Here is an 18,027-nt window from a genome sequence, read left to right as displayed (position 1 = left end):
AAACAATGGCGCAGCTTGGACTAACCCTAACCACCCCCACCCCCTGCCAATCTTTAGATGAGCATATATTTTCCCGAGCTGAGAAACTTGAAACACAACTAATGTCTCTGCCCCACTTAACTGTCATCCATGTTTTAAAACTGCCTTTACATTTCTTGCATGCAAGAACAGGAAAACAGTTTGCATCCTTGATTTAAAAACCATGGGCATCTCTATTACTTAAATCATAGCATTATTTATGACTACAAGAATAAAACACAGTGCACTTTTGAAGCCCTTACAGCCTGCTCCCATAGTGGCCCATTTGGACCCTCCCTGACCTTTGCGGTCCTGCACTTTGCTTCAAAAGTCCAATCCAGCTGCACCACTGCAAAGAATCATTTTTACATTGCACCAATATTACATTTCCATTTGCGCAGTCTACTACTGTGTAGAACATTGTTAATGTTTAATCATGCAGTTGTTAAACGGTCCTTGCACATCCTTTTGTCCCACTGCTTTCTTACCCCAGCTGCGCTGATGAGCAGGGCAATCCTTTGGGACACTGAGACAGTCATCAAAGGCTCAGAGGCCTAACAAGGTGGCTGGTGGAGCAACCAGTCCGCCACTTACTCTACCCACAGCACTGTGAGGTTCACAGCATCCAGTAACTCACAAGACCAAAGGCTTGCAGTTTTATTTCTCATCACCTGATTATTGACCCAGAGCTCTCCAGTTCATAGTTACATTTTTAAACAGCTCTGTGTACACAGGCACATTAGAGTCATTTTGCTCATTCTCAGTAGCCTATAATGCTTTGAAAGAAAGCACAAAACTTGAAATCATGCCATAAAGTTTTATTTAAGAATTAATCCAACATTAGTGCACCAACCTAGAACCATCTAAAAACAACAGATCCTTCAACAGCAAAACCAGCTTTCACATATACCAATCTTAGTCCTCTCCACCTGACCATCTGACAAAACTAGGCCTTGCAGTTTAAAACACCATTCTAGAACTAATCTACAGGTACAACAATGTCTGAATGCTACTGCAAGTGAAAGGTTAGCTTTTACTCAGTACACAAGACGGCCACACCACGTTCATAGAAGCTACGGGGATCTTCCTTGGTGGCGATTTCGAAGTCAACTGTGAAGATGAGATCTGCACGGGTGAAGTTTAGATAAACTGGCAGCGTTACCTGCAAGGAAAACAGGTTTTGAAGATGGTTAAGAGGAAATGTCCCACTAGGGCAGCAGAAGCAGCAAAGCTGAAAAGTATGAGACCCAACAGGTCATAGAATGGTAGAGTCAGAATGGGCCTATAAGGCCATCAGTGCAGGACTCCAAGTTAACACAGTCTCAGCAGGTAGCTGTTCAATTGCTTCCTGAATGTTTAGAATGTGGGAAAGCCCATGACCTCGCTAGGTAACTGGTTCCACTGTCATATTTCTGTAATGGTAAGGAAGCATTTCCTGATGACCAAGGAGGAATCTGGCTTCCTGTGACTTGGGCCTGCTACTCTGTATCCTGTACTCTGGTCTACTTGTGAAGAGATTCTGGTCCTCTGCGAGACAGACTTTCAAGTATTTGAAAAGTGTTATCATATTCCCCCCTCAGTCTACTCTTTTCCAGGCTACACATGCCCAGTTCTTTCAATCTCTCCTGACAGGATCATCCTTATCACTCTTCTCTGAACTCCCTCTGTCTTATCTACATCCTTCTGGAAAGGTGACCTTACTCACCACATTAGACTTTTTGTCAGCATTTGTCTGCTTGATCCACCGAAGCTGCGTTATGGGCAGTAATGTTGAGATCGCGTTGGAAAGTGACAGCTTGTTGTTGTTGCAGGTGGCTCCCTGGAGCTTCAGGCCTATTGAGTTAAGGGGAGAGCTATTTGAAGTTCTACAATGGAGTGCATTACCAGTTATATTCTAGAGTCACCATTAAAGACGACTAAGGAACATATGTGGCCAATTCAGGTCTAGATTTCACCCAAGCCTGACAGCTTAGAATAACCACACAAAAAATCCTTCTGGATACTGGTATGACCTCGTTCCATGAGATGACCATTTCAGCCACAGTATCTTGTAGTAAGGATTTTCAAGGGGCTCTACAATGTTCCAGTCTCAAGGGTGCCAATTTATTGACTGAAAGAATGCACTTAGCTTAACAAATTGGTTTATTAGTTACATTCGTCCCTAGGAGCTCTAGGATGTACCCTGACACTGTGGATTTTGGTTTAGAGACTGAAATGTTTACAGGTGCTCATGCAGTTCTCACTTTCCTATCCACAGGAGACAATTTCTCCACTTCAGGTGTGTGATGAAACAGTCTACTAACATCTCATGGAACAAGTCAGTTTTACTTCTGGAGGCACTTGGAATGTGGTGACTTTCTCCTTCCGGCTCTCCTTGAAACCAGTTGCTAAGCTCAGGCCCAGATGGGCTAAAATTAGAGAGCGCCCAATGTCTAGCAGGCTGTGCTTACACCCCTGCATCATCCAATGAGCCATTTAGTTGTATCCTGACTCAGAACACAACCCACATGCATCACATAAGCCAATGAATTTCTAGCATTACCATCATTTGTTTTAATTCTTAAAATTGTACCATCAACTGACCTGTTACTCCAAAACTGCAGGCATCCAGTACTGCATTCTGAGTTGTTGTGACATTGACTTCGAGACAGAGTTCTTCAAGAGACCAGCTGTTAGCTTGTGCTACATATTGCCTTGTAGCAGTAATGTAGGCCTCAGGTACAAATAGCCCTCCCAAGCACACATGAATGTTCTGTCAAACATAATTGAGTTAATCTGACACACTTGGAGATATTTGGGAAGTACCAGAAGCATATAGCTAAATTATCTGGTGAAGCATTTCAAATAGTATTGCTTCACTCCTCTTTTCTGCACATTCTCTCTCCCAGGTTGTCTTCCTCTCTCGTTTTCATTCCTTTGAACCACTCGCTTTCTCAACTGTCTCCATGTCCTGCACCTTGCCTGTAAGTGTAGCTACTGGCAGGCATAAGGTCCTCTGCAATTAACTGAGAAGACCTAGACAGACTTCATTACCTCCACAAAATCTGTGGATTTAGAAAGTTCTGAACAAAATTTCATGAATGGAATAATAAAATCCATGCTGCTAAAAAAGGTAATTTCCTATAGTTATATTTACAGCCAAAAGACTAGTATGCATGCATCATGGATGGTATTATGAAGTGTGACCCAAAAAGTGACAGTTGTACATAATTTATAAAAGCAGAATTTCAAAAACACGGTATACCATCAGGGGAGGTGTTCCTTCACCCTCTTTAAAGGAGGTGGTTTTAGGTGTTCCTCAGCAACTGGCTGATTTTATTCATTGATTTATCCCCCATCCTCCTCACCAAAGAATGAGTTCTGCCACCCCAAATGAATTATTCATAGTTCAGATCAAAGCTACAGCAAACCTGGAAGCATGTACTCTCATGCTAATAGTACTGAATTTGACAGCAAAGGACACTGTTGCCTACCTTTAGCTCTTTTGCTCCACCTGAAGCAGCTGCTTGAGAGATATTCTGCAGCTGTTTTATGCGTTCACTGAAGTCTGAGACCCACTGTATGACTGTCATCCCAGCAGGCACTGTGTAGTGAGACCAGCTACGAGGAAGGATTCCTAGGAGAGAAAAGCAGAAGGTTTTGCAAGAAAGAGACATTTGCAACTGGATGGGTCTCTGCTTTGCTGATAAATACCTCATATATTTAAACCTAGTTAAAAATATGAACACTTTGAAAAAAGCACATGAGAACAATTAGATGGCTTTATCATGGCAACTTTACTTTCAAACATCTGTGCTTAATCTGAAAGGGTTCAAAATAGGAAATAAAGATACCAAATTAAAGCATTAGCAATAAAATCTATAGATTTTCTACAGGGTACGAAATCTGAGCATTAACTTGTGTTTAAGATTCAGCACATGATCTAATTTGATTTAGGTACTTTGTTTTTGATGACCTTCTTGGCCCATTCTAACTTGACTGTTCTATGATTTAACACTACCCTCCTAAACAGCAGGACTAAGAAACTAGCCTCATTAGAAGCTCCATTTTCTGTAACTAGCATCAACATTTTCATTCCTGCATTCAGATTTACTGTAAATTTAGGCCCAAGTCTGGAATAGCTTACCTTTCACTAGTTCATTAATAAGTGTCCGCAGATAATTGGTCTGCTTTTTCTTCCCTTCGCACACTTGGACAACATCTGCAAGATCTTGACGAACATCCTGAAGGAGTTTGGCCCCCATCTTCACTTCTCTCTCAAAGAACCTGAACAATGGGTCCTTGATTTCAAAAGGAAAAGTAACATCTTAGTTTGTTTAAAGCAGCCCAACAACCTGGTATCTGAATGGGATAACAGCTAGTGTTCTTTTTAGAAGGATGATCAGTCATGACATTGTCGTTAAGGGATTTTTTTTTGCATAATACATTTTCCAAAGTCAAGAAAAAATTGCATTTGCTTGCTAAGAAGGTAGTCACATGGTCTGTAATCACTTTTCATTACCTCTTGTCCTAAAAAAACCCCTTTATTGGGTTGCATGCCTCACCTTAATGTTTTCCACTGTTCGCTTCAGATGGTTCAAGGTTTGGGGTATCAGATGGAGCCAGTTGGAAGCTGTGGTGTGCAGCGTTCGCATCCAGGCTGGGCGACCATCTGAGGTAGAATCCGTTCGTGCCTTCTTTTCAGTCTCTGCATATGCTAAATCATCTTCATCTTCCAACATCTGCATTTTCAACATTTTACTGATCATATCAATACCTAAGATAAACAGAATATAAATTATAATGCTTGATTCTGCCTTCTAAGTGAAACACTTAGCTTTTTTAAAAAACAGCCAAATTTACAGAATTGGTTAGATGTAACCTGCTTACATGATCAATAAAGCTCTTGTGAAACATGAACTTTGAAAACCATAATATGTTATGAACTTGATCCTCTACCGCTAGTAGGCTCACAAATATTCTCCCATATAAATCGTCTTACATAGTACAATTGGCTCAAGTTATCCAAACCTAGAAAGTCTAAATTCAGCTTTCTTCCTGCCTCTCTGCATCAGTGCCCACCCTGCATGTACCTATGTTCCAAATCTTCACCATGTGTATGTGAAAATGTGACTCCTGAAATTCATGCCATAACGAACTGTAACATGTTTAGAAGTGCCACAATTATTTCTTGTTTTAACAGCTCGATTTATCAACACTCAGTTATTTTTTGTTTGAAAGCTTATGAAAGATGCAGAGTGAAGCAAGGTTTTTACCCTGTGTGGTGAGAAGAACTTTCTCAGCGTTGTTTGGTAACCCAAGCCAGGATGGGGTTTGTGTATCTGGCAGAAGCTCAACCCACTGGACAAATTCTTCACGCCTGTCAAATCACAATGCCAAATAATGACCAAATGTCAGGAGTGCATGCAATGAATCAGCTTAGCTCATATTTACTTCTAAAGGTAAAATTTAAGTACCTGATTCCATCAGGCATCTGAATATCTTTATGCCCATCAACCTTACAAGCCAATTTGAATTCACTGTCAAAGCTTAAAGTGGTAAAAAGGCGCTCCAGAAACGTGTTCAGCAGGCGCTGGTCAAATTCATTATCAATACGGCCTCCATAAATTGACTGAGCCATCAGAGTCTTCAGAGCAGACCACGGGATCTTGTCTGGCGAGATATTCTGACGGCCCTAGAGATACAGACCATTTTGTTATAAGAGGAACGGCTCATGGAGAGGACAACTAGGATGTGGCTACCAAGCAAGCGCCAGAATGAAACAGGCGGAGTGCGCGGCCAAGCCTGGGGAGATCCAGATTTAGAGCCACACTTAGCCACTAGCTGCTCTTGGGCCAGGTGATCACAACCTAACCTACTTTATTGGGCTGTTATAAGGTTACAAGGATGGGGAGTGTGGCCTTTAGCTCATTTTAAGAAAGGTGGGATAAAAATGAATTCACTCATAAGATTTGGCCACTCACTGAGTTACATGTGTGGTGCTTCAACTAAGTCCAAGCGCATTTATTCTTTGAGACAGAGGGGGAAAGAATGTCCTGCAGTTTCACTTGCCTTTGCTGTGTCATCGAGCCATGTATCCACAGTATCACAGGCAGATCTTAAATCAGATTCACCAAATTCATATTTTTTTGACCAGCCAAGAGGAGCATAGCGCAGGCGCTCCTGAATTATGGCATGGAACCAAGCAAGGAGGAAATAGAGACGAGCACGTTCGTTTGGTGACTATGGAGATGAAAGGAAAAAACCCAAATATTATTTTAGATTGATACAAATGAGACCACTAATTACCAGCTTGAATTTATTACACTTCCATCCCCACATCTTTTTTCTATTCATAAGAAACTTCATGCATTTTTTTTTTTAAACTTGTGAGAAAGAGTCCTGAAGCAAGCATTTACCACCACAGTCCTTCCACCATTTGGTTTGGAAGTCCAGGTATTCTATGCAGGCATCTAGCTGACGATAGGGCTTAGCCTTTGCTAGTTTCATCCGTTTATTTATTTATCGATTTATATCCTGCCTTTTTCCTACAAAGGGCTCATGGCAGCTTACATCATTCTCTTCCTCCATCTTATCCCCACAACAACAACCCTGTGAGGTAGGTTGGGCTGAGAGTCTGTGACTGGCCCAAAGTCACCCAGTTGGCTCCATGGCTGATCGGGGACTAGAACCCAGGTCGTCTGAGTCCCAGTCCCAGGCTCTTAACCACTACACCACACTGGCTCTCATGATCCATGTTGCCATGGATCATCTATGAAGAGAGACTAGATGAACAGCTGTAGTCTGGTGCTTTATAAGATGGTCTACCAATGCGTGCAGGTGCTACAGGGACCTACTGTATAGTACCGTGTTGCCCTCTTCATTAGGTGCCTCACATTTTATACAAACATCAGCAGGAAGCTAAGGACCAAGACAAGGCTGACATTAAGGAGAACAAGCTGCGAGGCAATTCAGTGTCTTTTTTGAAGGCAGTGAGTAGTAAAATGGCTACCAATGGATGCTGTTGCCAATGCATAAGATAATGGATGAGTGATGTCCAGTTTTAAGGTGAGGGGACAGCTGGAGCCTGAACCAAAATGTAACACTCCCATGGATTTCAGTGCTAGTACTTTTCCAGAGCTCCTTATGGAGTGCTGCACATCAGGATAATGACAGTCTGTTCAACAGTCAAGAGCTTACCTTGCACATTCTAGACACAGGAATGCTACTAAAGGTTCTCAGCATGTTGGCCTTCACACCAGGGGGTGGTTCAAACACAAAAATTCGCCCAGCACGTAACAAGTTCACTGGCACCTGAAATCAGAGTAAGCCTCCTGTTATACCTGACACACTTTGTTCCCGCCCAGACAAGTAGGCCAGAACAAGCCTGTGCTGAATATTAATGTGTGTCATGTCAGTGCTAAGTATGTTCTTGTTTTCAGAAGAAAAGTTAGAAATAAAGCTCTGCTGGCAGCTGACAGGCAAGAACATGGAGTGATTTTGCATTTAGTATTTTTGTTTACTGATTACCGAAGGTATGTGAAGCGCCTGGAACAGAGTTCAATTTAATTGTTTTACGATTATTGCATTATAGCTTGCGTTAGTGGAGAGAAGCTGAAACGTTAAAAAAAAAACTCACAAGAAAAGGGTTCAATCCATGTTTGTTTTTAAGATGTAACCTTCTCCCAGAAATAAAGACTTACAAAAGGAATGGCATGCTAAGTTCAGGTAGCAGTGTGGCTTGCTTCTAATTGCTTACCTTTGGATTTATCTCCATTGTAAGGAACAGCCTAAAGCAGGCATGAGGCTGAAGAGAATGTAGCTTCTTTTCTAGTTGCATCAACCATCCAGGTGCCAAGTGGACATTCTTTAACATGACCCACCTACAATAAAAGTTTTTTAAAAAATGAAAGATAACAAGGCTTATGAATTAACATAACTTATGTGATAAAATGCCAAAGTCATGCAAACAGAACAAACTTTACCTGCCAGACTTCACAGCTGTATTGATTGCCTTGTCTGCTTGATTAAATCCTTCAGCAGATCCTACAACATTACAATTTAACATCAGAAAGATGAAACTGGTTTCCACAGTGTTTAGAGTGACAAAAACTTCTGAAAATCTTACCAATAGCAATAGAAGTCATCTGTGTGTTTTGCTCTGCAGCAAGGTCTTCAACATGCCCACTGGCATCATAGCCAGGTACAGAGCATGTCAACACAGGTGTATTTGGTTTCACCTAAAAACCAGGAGGCAGGGAGAGGGAAGAGAAAATATGATATAGGGAAAGTAACTTAGCTTCTTTTAAAAAATATTTATAGGAGGCTTGGATGAAGCACTGGGAGGACTTGTACATCTAGGATCAGAAGGAAGAGTTTTTGTCAAGGATAGATTGTTCCTACTTGAATTGAGAAGGCACAGAGCACATTCCACATTCTTTCTATGTGTTCCAGCTGACCCTCAGCCATTTAAGAGAGATGCTGGCCCCAGCATTCAGACTCAAGTCAAGCTCTGCTTTCTCTTTACGGGCTGGTCTTCCATGTTGTATCACAAATCTGCGTTTGTAAGCCTCTGAATTTTCAATAGTGATTTGCCAAGTGGCACTTCGTCACCTTTTTGAGAATCACGAGCCCTTGCAGCTACCTTAGGCACGTAAAATCAGTTCTGCAGTTCTCTCGCAACCAGTGTGATTTTTTGTTTTGTTTTGGTGGGTGGTTGTATTTTATAAAAAGGCATCTACATGTATTAACAAATAAAGCCATCTAGCATACGGCGAGTGAGAAATGGCCAGTGTGATCTTACCATTTATCCTTTTGGCAAGTCATGTACAGAGTCTGAGCAACATGGGCTGGAGCACACCACTGAACGAAGGCTGCACGCCGTTCAGTGGAACAGAACACTGGGCTGCTTAAAATGTCTACTTGCCTCTGTCTCGACAATGTGTGCCAAGTCCAAGGGCTGTTCCATAATAGACATGAAGTTTTCTCCAAGATTAGTAGAAACAAAGTGATGTGCCATTGCCAACAAGCGATCAGGACGGAAAGCCTGAATTAGAAGCAACCGATGGATGGCCTGCCCAATGGGTGCTGAGGCAAAGAAGAAAGAGGTGATCAGTGCTCAGTTTTGAAGTCTCATGCTGTATTTGCATTTCCCCAAACAACTCCGTTTCATGTTGGCACTGGGGTTCTACCAAGCCCTTGCGACTTAGCAGTTTGATGTCAGGCCAGAACAAAGGAGACCGAGCCAAACCTTCCACTCATTCAGGAAGAATGACTGTGGGCCATTCACACTCTCTCACAGTTGATGTACGAATAAAATTGAGAGGAAAGTGAAGAAAGAGAACCATGATTGCCACAGTTTGTCCCTGGAGGCAGTGTGGAATTAAGGAGGAGCCACTTCTATGAATGAAAAAGCTAACAGCTATGTTTTTGTTCAGTTACATGCCAAGGAATCACACATTTTGGCTGGCATGTCACTTTGCAAAGAACCTCTACATTTTAACAGAGAGTGCAGTGGAAGGCAATGTGGCTCAGTATGAATAAATGCAGTTTATACAAGGCCTTGCAAGTAAGTATTGATGGGGCAGTGACCCTGCATGCAGCTTTCGTTTACCAACTCTCCTCTTGGGTTCAGAAAGTGGGTGGTTTTGCAAGTGATGCTAAGCCACCCAGGGCAAACATGCTGAATGGTGTGGGCTGCTTCTGCCAGCCAGTTCTGGCACAAATCCCAGGGGACGTTTTGGTGAGACCTGCCTTGTCTTCTAATCCCAGCCCTCTCCCAACTCCAAACTTCACCCCTTTTCATTCCTCAGGATCTTATAATTTTATAAAATCAAAATGCACAATGAGGGTAGTAATTTATTTGGTTGGGCTGGTCTTGCAAGTATGCCCTTATGGCTATCAGATTTGAATAGTCTTGCCCAGTCAATTTCCCCTATTTCAGCTGCCAAAAGGAAAAGGAAACTGGAGTAACTAACTTGAATGGAAATAGACAAGACTAGGATGTAAACAGGTTAATTTGCACATATTTGTGATGGACCTGGGTGAAAACTGTAGTGAGAGAAAGCATGGACTCTGCAATGCAATACAGAAGCCCCACTCAAGAGAGGAATTACCACACAAGGGGCATGGGTGGGAGGAGAATCTCTCCTTCAGCCATGTGATTCTCTCACTTTTAAATGCTGAGTCGACACTTCTCATCAGTGCCACCTACCTTTTCAACACTTCCCCAGAAAAGGGAGATACGAGTCTCCCTCCCCATTTTTCACAGCTTCCTTTTTTGGAGGTCCTTACTATATGGTGGTTCTCTGACAGTTTTGTTTTAAACCTCTACAAAGCATCTGCTTAGAAAAGAGTTAGCAGAGTCCCATTGCTGGGGAGCTGTGGCTAAAAGTGTTGCTGATGCCCCATATGTGCCACTCTGCTAGAAACCTGTCAGGAATTTTTTGGACCAGAAGATATGCATGACTTGAATGGCTGAGAAGTAAATGGAGACATCTCTCTCCCCTTGTAGCATTCTTACTACATGGAGGAACTGCAAGCACTTCTCTCCTAGAGCTAAATACAGCTCTCTTCTGAGACAGAAGACACCTGAACTTACTTGCAGGCTTGTCTTCCGTCCAAAGATAGGGCACAGTCTGCTCAGGTGAACTGCTATCAAGCCAGATGCAGAATTGCTGTGGTTCAGGTGCAGGAAAAAAAACCCCCAGTTAGTGTTGATGCAGGATAAAGGAACTTTGTATTAGACAAAAGAGGAATACTGACTTTATGAGAAGATACAGTGTGTATGAAATTTTTATCTGAAGAATGTACTTACATCATCAGCTTTGACTTTAGCAACCAGATCTTTAAATGCAGGAAGGTAGCTGAGCCGCATCATGGCTTCCAGTTGTTCCACAGTCAGGCCACTGATTTTGGGGAGAGGCGTGTTGCTGAGTACAATTTCTTTCCCTCTTAAGAAATGCTGGAATTCTGCATCATAGGCAGGCTCCCTTCAATTGCAAAACAGAAAAGGTATCATACTGAGAACAATTAACTCTATACTTGAAGATATAGGTTCTCTGTCTATTTGCAACCACTATTTGTCCAGTTTCTGCCCTGTACAAGAAAAGAAGCTGTATGACACATTATCAAATTGCAGACATTAGCAGCTGCCAACTGATATTTTTTCTGACTATAATTATAAGCTCTGATTATAAGAATATATTGTGGGAAACTCTTTAAATTGGACAAGAAACAGCAGCTGAAGTCTTTCCTAATTTTTCTACCATTGTAAATCCAAGCTAATATTTCTACAACCATTTTCCTATAGGTGAAACTTTAAAAATTGACTCACACATTGTAAGAACTGAAGTTTATTGTGTCCTGGATACCAATGAAAACCGAAGCCTAAAGGCATGCATGATGCTACAAATGCTAACTTTTGCCCAGCACTGAAGCAAGAGAGTACAAACCTGCATGTGCAAATATGAAGGAAGAGCTTTACCTTAATTCTTATGCATTCATGCTCATCCTGTTAAATGCCTTGCACAGGACTACTCCTGAAGGTAGTATGGAAGCTACAACTGGTCTACAGTGCGACTGGGAAGGGACTGATGGGAACTGCCTATTTAGATGACATTATCACATTTCTCCATGAGCTATACCAGTTCCCTGTTGGTTCCAAGCTCAAATCTGTGTATACGCTCACATATCCCACAATGAGACAGTCTGGGATCTACATCCCATTTCAGAAGGTCTTTCCAGTCCTCCCACCATTTGCAGTAAAATGCACAGCTACTCAATAGAGTCTTATTGGTTATGATACCTTGGATATGGAACGGCATCTGCTTTGTCTACTTCTAGGTAAGGGGTGAGGATGATTTTAAGTGACCATTTTCAGCACCTTGATTTTTACTAGGTTGTTGATGTAAAAGTAGTTGTTTTACTCATCAGTTTATGTTTTAAAGTGTATTTTTATCTTATTACATAGTACACTGATTACCTGTAAGCCACCATGTATACCTTTTGTGAAAAGGTGGGATATAACTTAACAGACAACTATCAACATGATACACTGTCTAAAAATGTACTAGATTGAAAACAGAACAGCCTATCAAAATAAATAGAAATGATATACTTACCCAATAGTCCCTTTCAGTTTAATTCTGGCCAACAGCATAGCAAACGTTATATGATCTTGATGCAGCATTCCACGAGCAACTCTATTGAAAGCCACCTATTAATACAAAGAAAGAACGTTTGCTTGGCGAAAAGATCCCCATCAAACTAAAGCCATGACAAGGTTTTTAAAACCCTAAATGTCTCCTTACCTGGAATAGGTCCTTTGTGATGATGGAAAGACGCTGGGTATGGTCTGTAACCCCCTTCAAATTTGGATTTTCATACAAGACATTGTGATAGATATCCAGGAAAAACTGGAGAGAATATTGGTATAGGAAGTGTATCTAAAATAGGAGTTAAAAGGAGAAAACGCTGTCAAATAGAAGGAAAGCAAGCAGCTTGTGTACCTGTGACATTTTCCCATATTGTTCTAGAACATGGCTAAGATGAAGACCAGCAGGCACTCTCTGGTATTTATTAGATTTATAGCCTGTCCCTTTATCCAGAAATGCGCTCTCTTTTTGTACCTGCTTTAATGACTCCATTGTGAAATAGATACTGCTACAGGCAGTAGAAAGTGGGAGATACTGCTGAGACACTGTCTCCACCTCTTGCATGACAATATCTGTTTCTTCTACTTTTCTAGTAACTTCAGCTGCCTCTCTCTTTAGATTTTCTAGTGTGGTTATGATGGTGTCATCATCCAAGATTCTTCCTTTCACTTCATTGAGGGCTTGGAGAAGAGATTTTTCTAACTGCCGCAAACGCAGCTGGAATTCACCTTTAAATATAAGAAAGTGTAATTCAAACCACACTGCACAAATCTGATATATCCACAATACTCTCTTGCAAGTAATTTTTAGCTATATAATAAGCAACAGAGTTTCAATGAATTTAACAGGAATGAGCAAATTTCTTTTTTCTTTTTATAAAGATTTTAAACTAAAACTAAAAACATCAATCATCAAATACATCAGACGTACTGGGTCAGCCCCCTACTACATATCTTTTTAACGTTCTATAGTCAAATTCAAATTGATTTATAAAAACTTAAAAATATCTTTAAATCTAAGCCAAGTCCCGTTTCTCCAGCCAATCATAAAAAAGGGATGAGCAAATTTCACCGATTTCATTCTATAATAGTTGCAAGATTGCAATACTCCTTAAGCTACTTTCAGGTTGAATTTCAGAATGTTGGTAATGGATTGTCCTCTCAATAGGACTTCAGAAGTGAAGACACTCACCATTTCCACTTCTATACAAAATTGGAAGAGGGAAATCACCTGTCCTCAATTTTAACAGTATATAAATAATACTTTATGATTTTATGACTTATATTACAAGGATTATGGAAATATAACTCCAGAAGACTAAACTGAGAATAAACTGCACAAGATTTGATTTGAATATTGTACCTTGAAGTTTCAGGAGATCAGAACGTTTCTCATCCACATCTGGTCTTTCAGCTTTTAGTACTTCATTTAAACACTGGCTCTGTAAGCTGCTACGAGTTACTGTGAAGTTGACAAAAGTCACCCGGGAACAGAGATCTGGTGGAAATTCAACCTACCAAATACAACATAAGGCAAGGCCATCTTTTTAATGCTTTCCCTTCTATTTGTATTAATTAATTGTGTAATAAAATAAGCTTGTTCCTTACTGTTGGGTCCCTGGTAGAGAGGAATATGACAAAGGATGGTGACAAATCAATATCCTGATCTCCCAGGGTAATAAGAACTCGGCCACCAGTTCTACGGACTTCACGGTTCAGCACTGGATTCAGAACAGGATCATAGCTTTCCACATCCTAGAAAAGAAATTATGGAAAGGAAAATAATTAGTACCATTTAGTGAGTTAAGATAGATTTCCTGAGTTGGTTGCAACAGCAATTTATACATGGACTAGGATTGCAAAAGCTGCTTTAGACACATGCATCAAGACTGGTCTTGCTTTAATTTAACCAGCAGGCCTCTGTTGCTACATCACAAGCTGCCTATTAAAGAGCCTCTTCAAGTTTCTAAAGCAGCTTTCTATTCAAACTAAGTTCAAAACTAAGATTACATAATGAATGGTAGTGCCCTTTGGATTCCGGCCATGGCATTTCAACCTAATGTAAAGTACTAGTACAGTTTTCCATTGGGCGCAATCTTAACTGGGTTGTTCCCCCAATGTTCTTTTAAGGGGTAATGTTAGGTTTTAATTCATCAGTGAGTTGTCATAAAAATACTGTTTCCAGAACTGTTTAAATCCACAGTAAACAGTTAAGGAGCCAAGCAAATTTAAATATAATGTCATCTCTTCAGGGAATGTTTACTTAAACATTAGAAAGGCTTCCAACCAAGGTTCATTACATAACCCATTTTTTACGCACCAATGATAAGGAGGAGCAGGTACCCATAAGAACAAACTCTGTTTGGTACAAAACAGTGCAGAACTGATGCAGTTTAAGAAAAAAAGACACTCTTGCTTATGGCTTCCGTAGCTACTATCTGCAGACTAGTTTAATGAGGGGTGCTTCTGTCTCATGGGTTTCAATGATGCCTAGGCATTTTTAACTATCTGCAGTGTTAAGCTACAAGAAGATCCTTTAATTAATCATGTAGTATTTAACTTGCATTCTAGTTATACAGAGATAAGTGTTGCTGGCTTCTCTAAGAGCAAAGTTATTTGAAATTAGTAATACATGAGAAATTAGTTTCAGTTTATTTCTTATATACTCAATATTTTTTCAACTTTTGGGTTGAACACAGATTCAGACACATTCTGAGGTTTGATGTCTGTACTTTTCTGACCCTGCAATGTCATCCATGAATTACAAAACTCTGCTCAACAGCATGTGCACACATGAAAAAAATGTGTGCAAATACACTTTAATCAATGAAGAATGCATGTATTTAAAAGATGTGAACAACTGATGCATCCATTTGTAAAATACACGTGAAAATACAAGTGAATTTTTGTGTGAAAAGCTCACAATCTGATATCTGAAGGAACCCCACCTTCTGTATACACCTACCTGGACCCTCAATGCAGGTCCTTTTCCAAGAGCCACCTTTAAAGGAAGCTATGAGAGGAAGGGCCTTTTCAGTAGTTGCACCACGTTTATGGAATCAGCTTCCCAGGGAGATGTGCATGGCACCAACACTTTTTGGTGCTAGGTCAAAACCCTTTTATTATCCCGTCACTTTAACTGCTGATCAGAAGTTACAATTTTATACTGGTTTTTATCTGAATAATGGCTGCTTGCTCTGGTTTACTATTTTATGTATTACTATTTTATTTTCTTGTTATGTTTTTATTTCTTTGTATTTAGATATCGGACCATAAGGAAGGCTGAGTGCTGCAGAATTGAGGCCTTTGAATTGTGGTGCTGGAGAAGACTCCTGAGAGTCCCTTGGTCTGCAAAGAGATCAAACCATTCAATCTTAAAGGAAATCAACCCTGACTGCTCTTTAGAAGGCCAGATCCTGAAGATGAAACTCAAATACTCTGGCCACCTAATGAGAAGAAACGACTCATTGGAAAAGACCCTGATGCTGGGAACGATTGATGGCAAAAGAAGAAGGGGACAGCAGAGGATGAGGTGGCTAGATAGAATCACTGGGGTGTGAGCTTGGGTGGACTCCAGGCGGTGGTGGAGGACAGGAGAGCCTGGAGGAATGTTGTTCATGGGTTCGTGATGGGTCGGGCACGACTTTGCGACTAACAACAATTTAGATATTATTTCACGGATAATGTGTTACGCTATTTGTAAACCATTCTGATAGCATATACTGAAGAGAACAGTCTATACAAACCTCAAATAAAGAACTAATAAATAATATAAAGGTCTGACATGGAGTTTGGGGAACTTCAGCAAGCTTGAGTTTTGCTGATTCAAGCATTTCTATTTGAAATGAATCCCTTCCTGTTAAACAAAAAGCTTGCAGCAACAGCTCACCTGGACAAGCAGAGGATTACCAAATCGCAAGGCACTCTCCAAATTCTTCCTGAAAGCATCATCCAAAAAGCTAGTTCGAGTTATTTTACGGTCCTTATATTCATTCATGATGAACTCTGTAGCTTGCCCTGAGGGGTCAATAATCAGCGGATATCTAGGAAGCAAGTAATCACAACTTATTAGGATGTAGATGTTGCCCTCCAAACAAAAGATACTGCTTCACATATTAACAAAAATATTTAAAATTAATGGAACAAAGACATTTTACAATTAGCTGTATTAGGTGTCCTTCAAATACTTTTTGTGGTAGATTTTTCTGGCTTTAAAAAGCCATTGCTATGCATGAAGGAAGGCATAAAATAAAGGATACCTGTTAAATCGCTTAAGCATGATTGCATTTTCTGTGCACAAATCATCTGCAGGTAGAGAACTTGCTTGCCAGCGAAGACGTTCATCTGCATTGGACAGGTATTCAGTCCTGGCAATATCTGTACGGAACTGCAGAGAAAGTATTACTACAATTTAGTCAAGGAATCAGAAGGACCAACTTGTATGGCCTGGCAAACACAACTGCTACCTTCCTGCTAATTGTGGTGCCAGGTATGACTTGTTTTTGTCCCTGAATTATATCCAAGAGGATAACATCATCCAGCATTATTACCCTCTTGATTGCACACCATATCCAGTCACCGTAATACCTGCCAAAGTAGACAAAGCTTGTAATACAAAAAAGGTGATAGTGATGGGGAAATCCCAGATGATCCGTATTGCTCACCCCTGGATAAAGGCTATCAGCTTACAGAACTAACCTCAAATCTGGGAGCAACAGACAATGGTCTGAAGGCAAATGAGAGTTCCACTGAGATGGCCGTGTAAGCTATGTTGGTGGGAAGCCACCAGTGAAACATGCACAAGCCATTCAGAGCTCCATAGATGTGGTGTACAAAAGTCTAAGTGGAAAGACACAGTGCTTTCCAGTAAACACCAGCAAGTGATTTTATGACTTGTGGTTAGAAATTACCTGAATATTTGCCTGTTGCAGGTGATGGGACCATGTGGTGAACAAGTTTTGACGCATCTGCTGGTCAAAGTAACCAGCATAAGCAATAAAGGCTCCTGAGAGCAAACAGTCTCCTGCAATGGTGGACATCTGGTTTTTGAAGGTTTCACTTGTTTTCTCCCATCTTTCACGTTCTGCAGACAAACTCTTCAGAAGAGCTGTGCTACGGTTTACCTAGAAATAGAACAATTAATACACTTAATATCTGTAGAAACCAGATTTAGAGCCAGATTTTCAGAGTCGCAGAAAGAAAGCCTTATTTCGAAAATGTAGAAGCGTAGGAAATGGAAGTGTAGGAGAAAATAACAGTTGTTGTTGTTGTTGTTTTTAGCTCTGGGGTCCCCAGTTTTTGGTAACAGGTAACAAAAAACAGCAGCAAAGTTAGTATCATAGATGCATGGCTCCCCAAAATAAGAAGAATCTTGAGTGATAGCCTCTGTCAGGATAACTTTTGGAAATTTACACCAATAGTACAGAATTCTTTTTTAGAGTGTCCTCCACTAGGCCATGCAACATAGCAAACAGTGTTGTTAAAAGGCTTTCCAAGAACTTAGATTGGTCATTTATCCTAGAATTGCAGATGGCTGGTGTTAGCCTGTTCAGGACCCAGCACTACTTATTTATTTAAAACATTTCTATGCCGCCCCCATTGCAACAAAGCCTCGGGGCGGCTCACAACATAATTAAAAAAATATAAATAACACTAAATACAATAAAGATTAAAAAGCCCGGTAACATCTCGGCTAAAAATTTAAAATCCTATAAATACATAATAAATTAACAATTAAAATAAGTTTTAAATAAAAAGATCTTAGCCTGGCGCTGAAAAACAAATAACGACAGCGCCAGGCGGACCTCTCTGGGGAGCGCATTCCATAGGTGGGGCGCCACCACAGAGAAAGCCCTTCTCCGGGAACCCTCTGTGAA

The 18,027-nt window shown here is 40.7% G+C and overlaps 1 protein-coding gene across 1 annotated transcript in view; it reads right to left on the bottom strand.

Moving 5' to 3' along the window:
- Positions 1 to 821: 821 nt before the first annotated feature.
- Positions 822 to 18,027, bottom strand: part of DYNC1H1 (dynein cytoplasmic 1 heavy chain 1) — a 57,247-nt gene continuing 40,041 nt past the window's right edge. The window contains exons 55-78 of the mRNA XM_044435964.1: positions 17,062 to 17,274; positions 16,411 to 16,538; positions 16,041 to 16,194; positions 13,760 to 13,906; positions 13,515 to 13,665; positions 12,627 to 12,880; positions 12,309 to 12,443; positions 12,120 to 12,214; positions 10,814 to 10,988; positions 10,598 to 10,673; positions 8,924 to 9,084; positions 8,126 to 8,237; positions 7,983 to 8,043; positions 7,757 to 7,880; positions 7,198 to 7,311; positions 6,070 to 6,240; positions 5,475 to 5,692; positions 5,274 to 5,377; positions 4,563 to 4,774; positions 4,145 to 4,298; positions 3,492 to 3,634; positions 2,602 to 2,770; positions 1,724 to 1,851; positions 822 to 1,180 (exon numbers count right to left, since the gene is read on the bottom strand). Of these exons, the coding sequence (XP_044291899.1) occupies positions 1,052 to 1,180; positions 1,724 to 1,851; positions 2,602 to 2,770; positions 3,492 to 3,634; positions 4,145 to 4,298; positions 4,563 to 4,774; positions 5,274 to 5,377; positions 5,475 to 5,692; positions 6,070 to 6,240; positions 7,198 to 7,311; positions 7,757 to 7,880; positions 7,983 to 8,043; positions 8,126 to 8,237; positions 8,924 to 9,084; positions 10,598 to 10,673; positions 10,814 to 10,988; positions 12,120 to 12,214; positions 12,309 to 12,443; positions 12,627 to 12,880; positions 13,515 to 13,665; positions 13,760 to 13,906; positions 16,041 to 16,194; positions 16,411 to 16,538; positions 17,062 to 17,274 (3,528 nt within the window). The 3' untranslated portion in view covers positions 822 to 1,051. The remainder of the gene's footprint in view (positions 1,181 to 1,723; positions 1,852 to 2,601; positions 2,771 to 3,491; positions 3,635 to 4,144; positions 4,299 to 4,562; positions 4,775 to 5,273; positions 5,378 to 5,474; positions 5,693 to 6,069; positions 6,241 to 7,197; positions 7,312 to 7,756; positions 7,881 to 7,982; positions 8,044 to 8,125; positions 8,238 to 8,923; positions 9,085 to 10,597; positions 10,674 to 10,813; positions 10,989 to 12,119; positions 12,215 to 12,308; positions 12,444 to 12,626; positions 12,881 to 13,514; positions 13,666 to 13,759; positions 13,907 to 16,040; positions 16,195 to 16,410; positions 16,539 to 17,061; positions 17,275 to 18,027) is intronic.

Source organism: Varanus komodoensis, unplaced genomic scaffold (assembly GCF_004798865.1).
Source record: "Varanus komodoensis strain SLA01 unplaced genomic scaffold, ASM479886v1 scaffold3, whole genome shotgun sequence".
Classification (NCBI taxonomy): Eukaryota; Metazoa; Chordata; class Lepidosauria; order Squamata; family Varanidae; genus Varanus; species Varanus komodoensis.
Note: the sequence above shows the minus strand (reverse complement) of the source record. Positions and strands in the feature narration are given on the sequence as shown.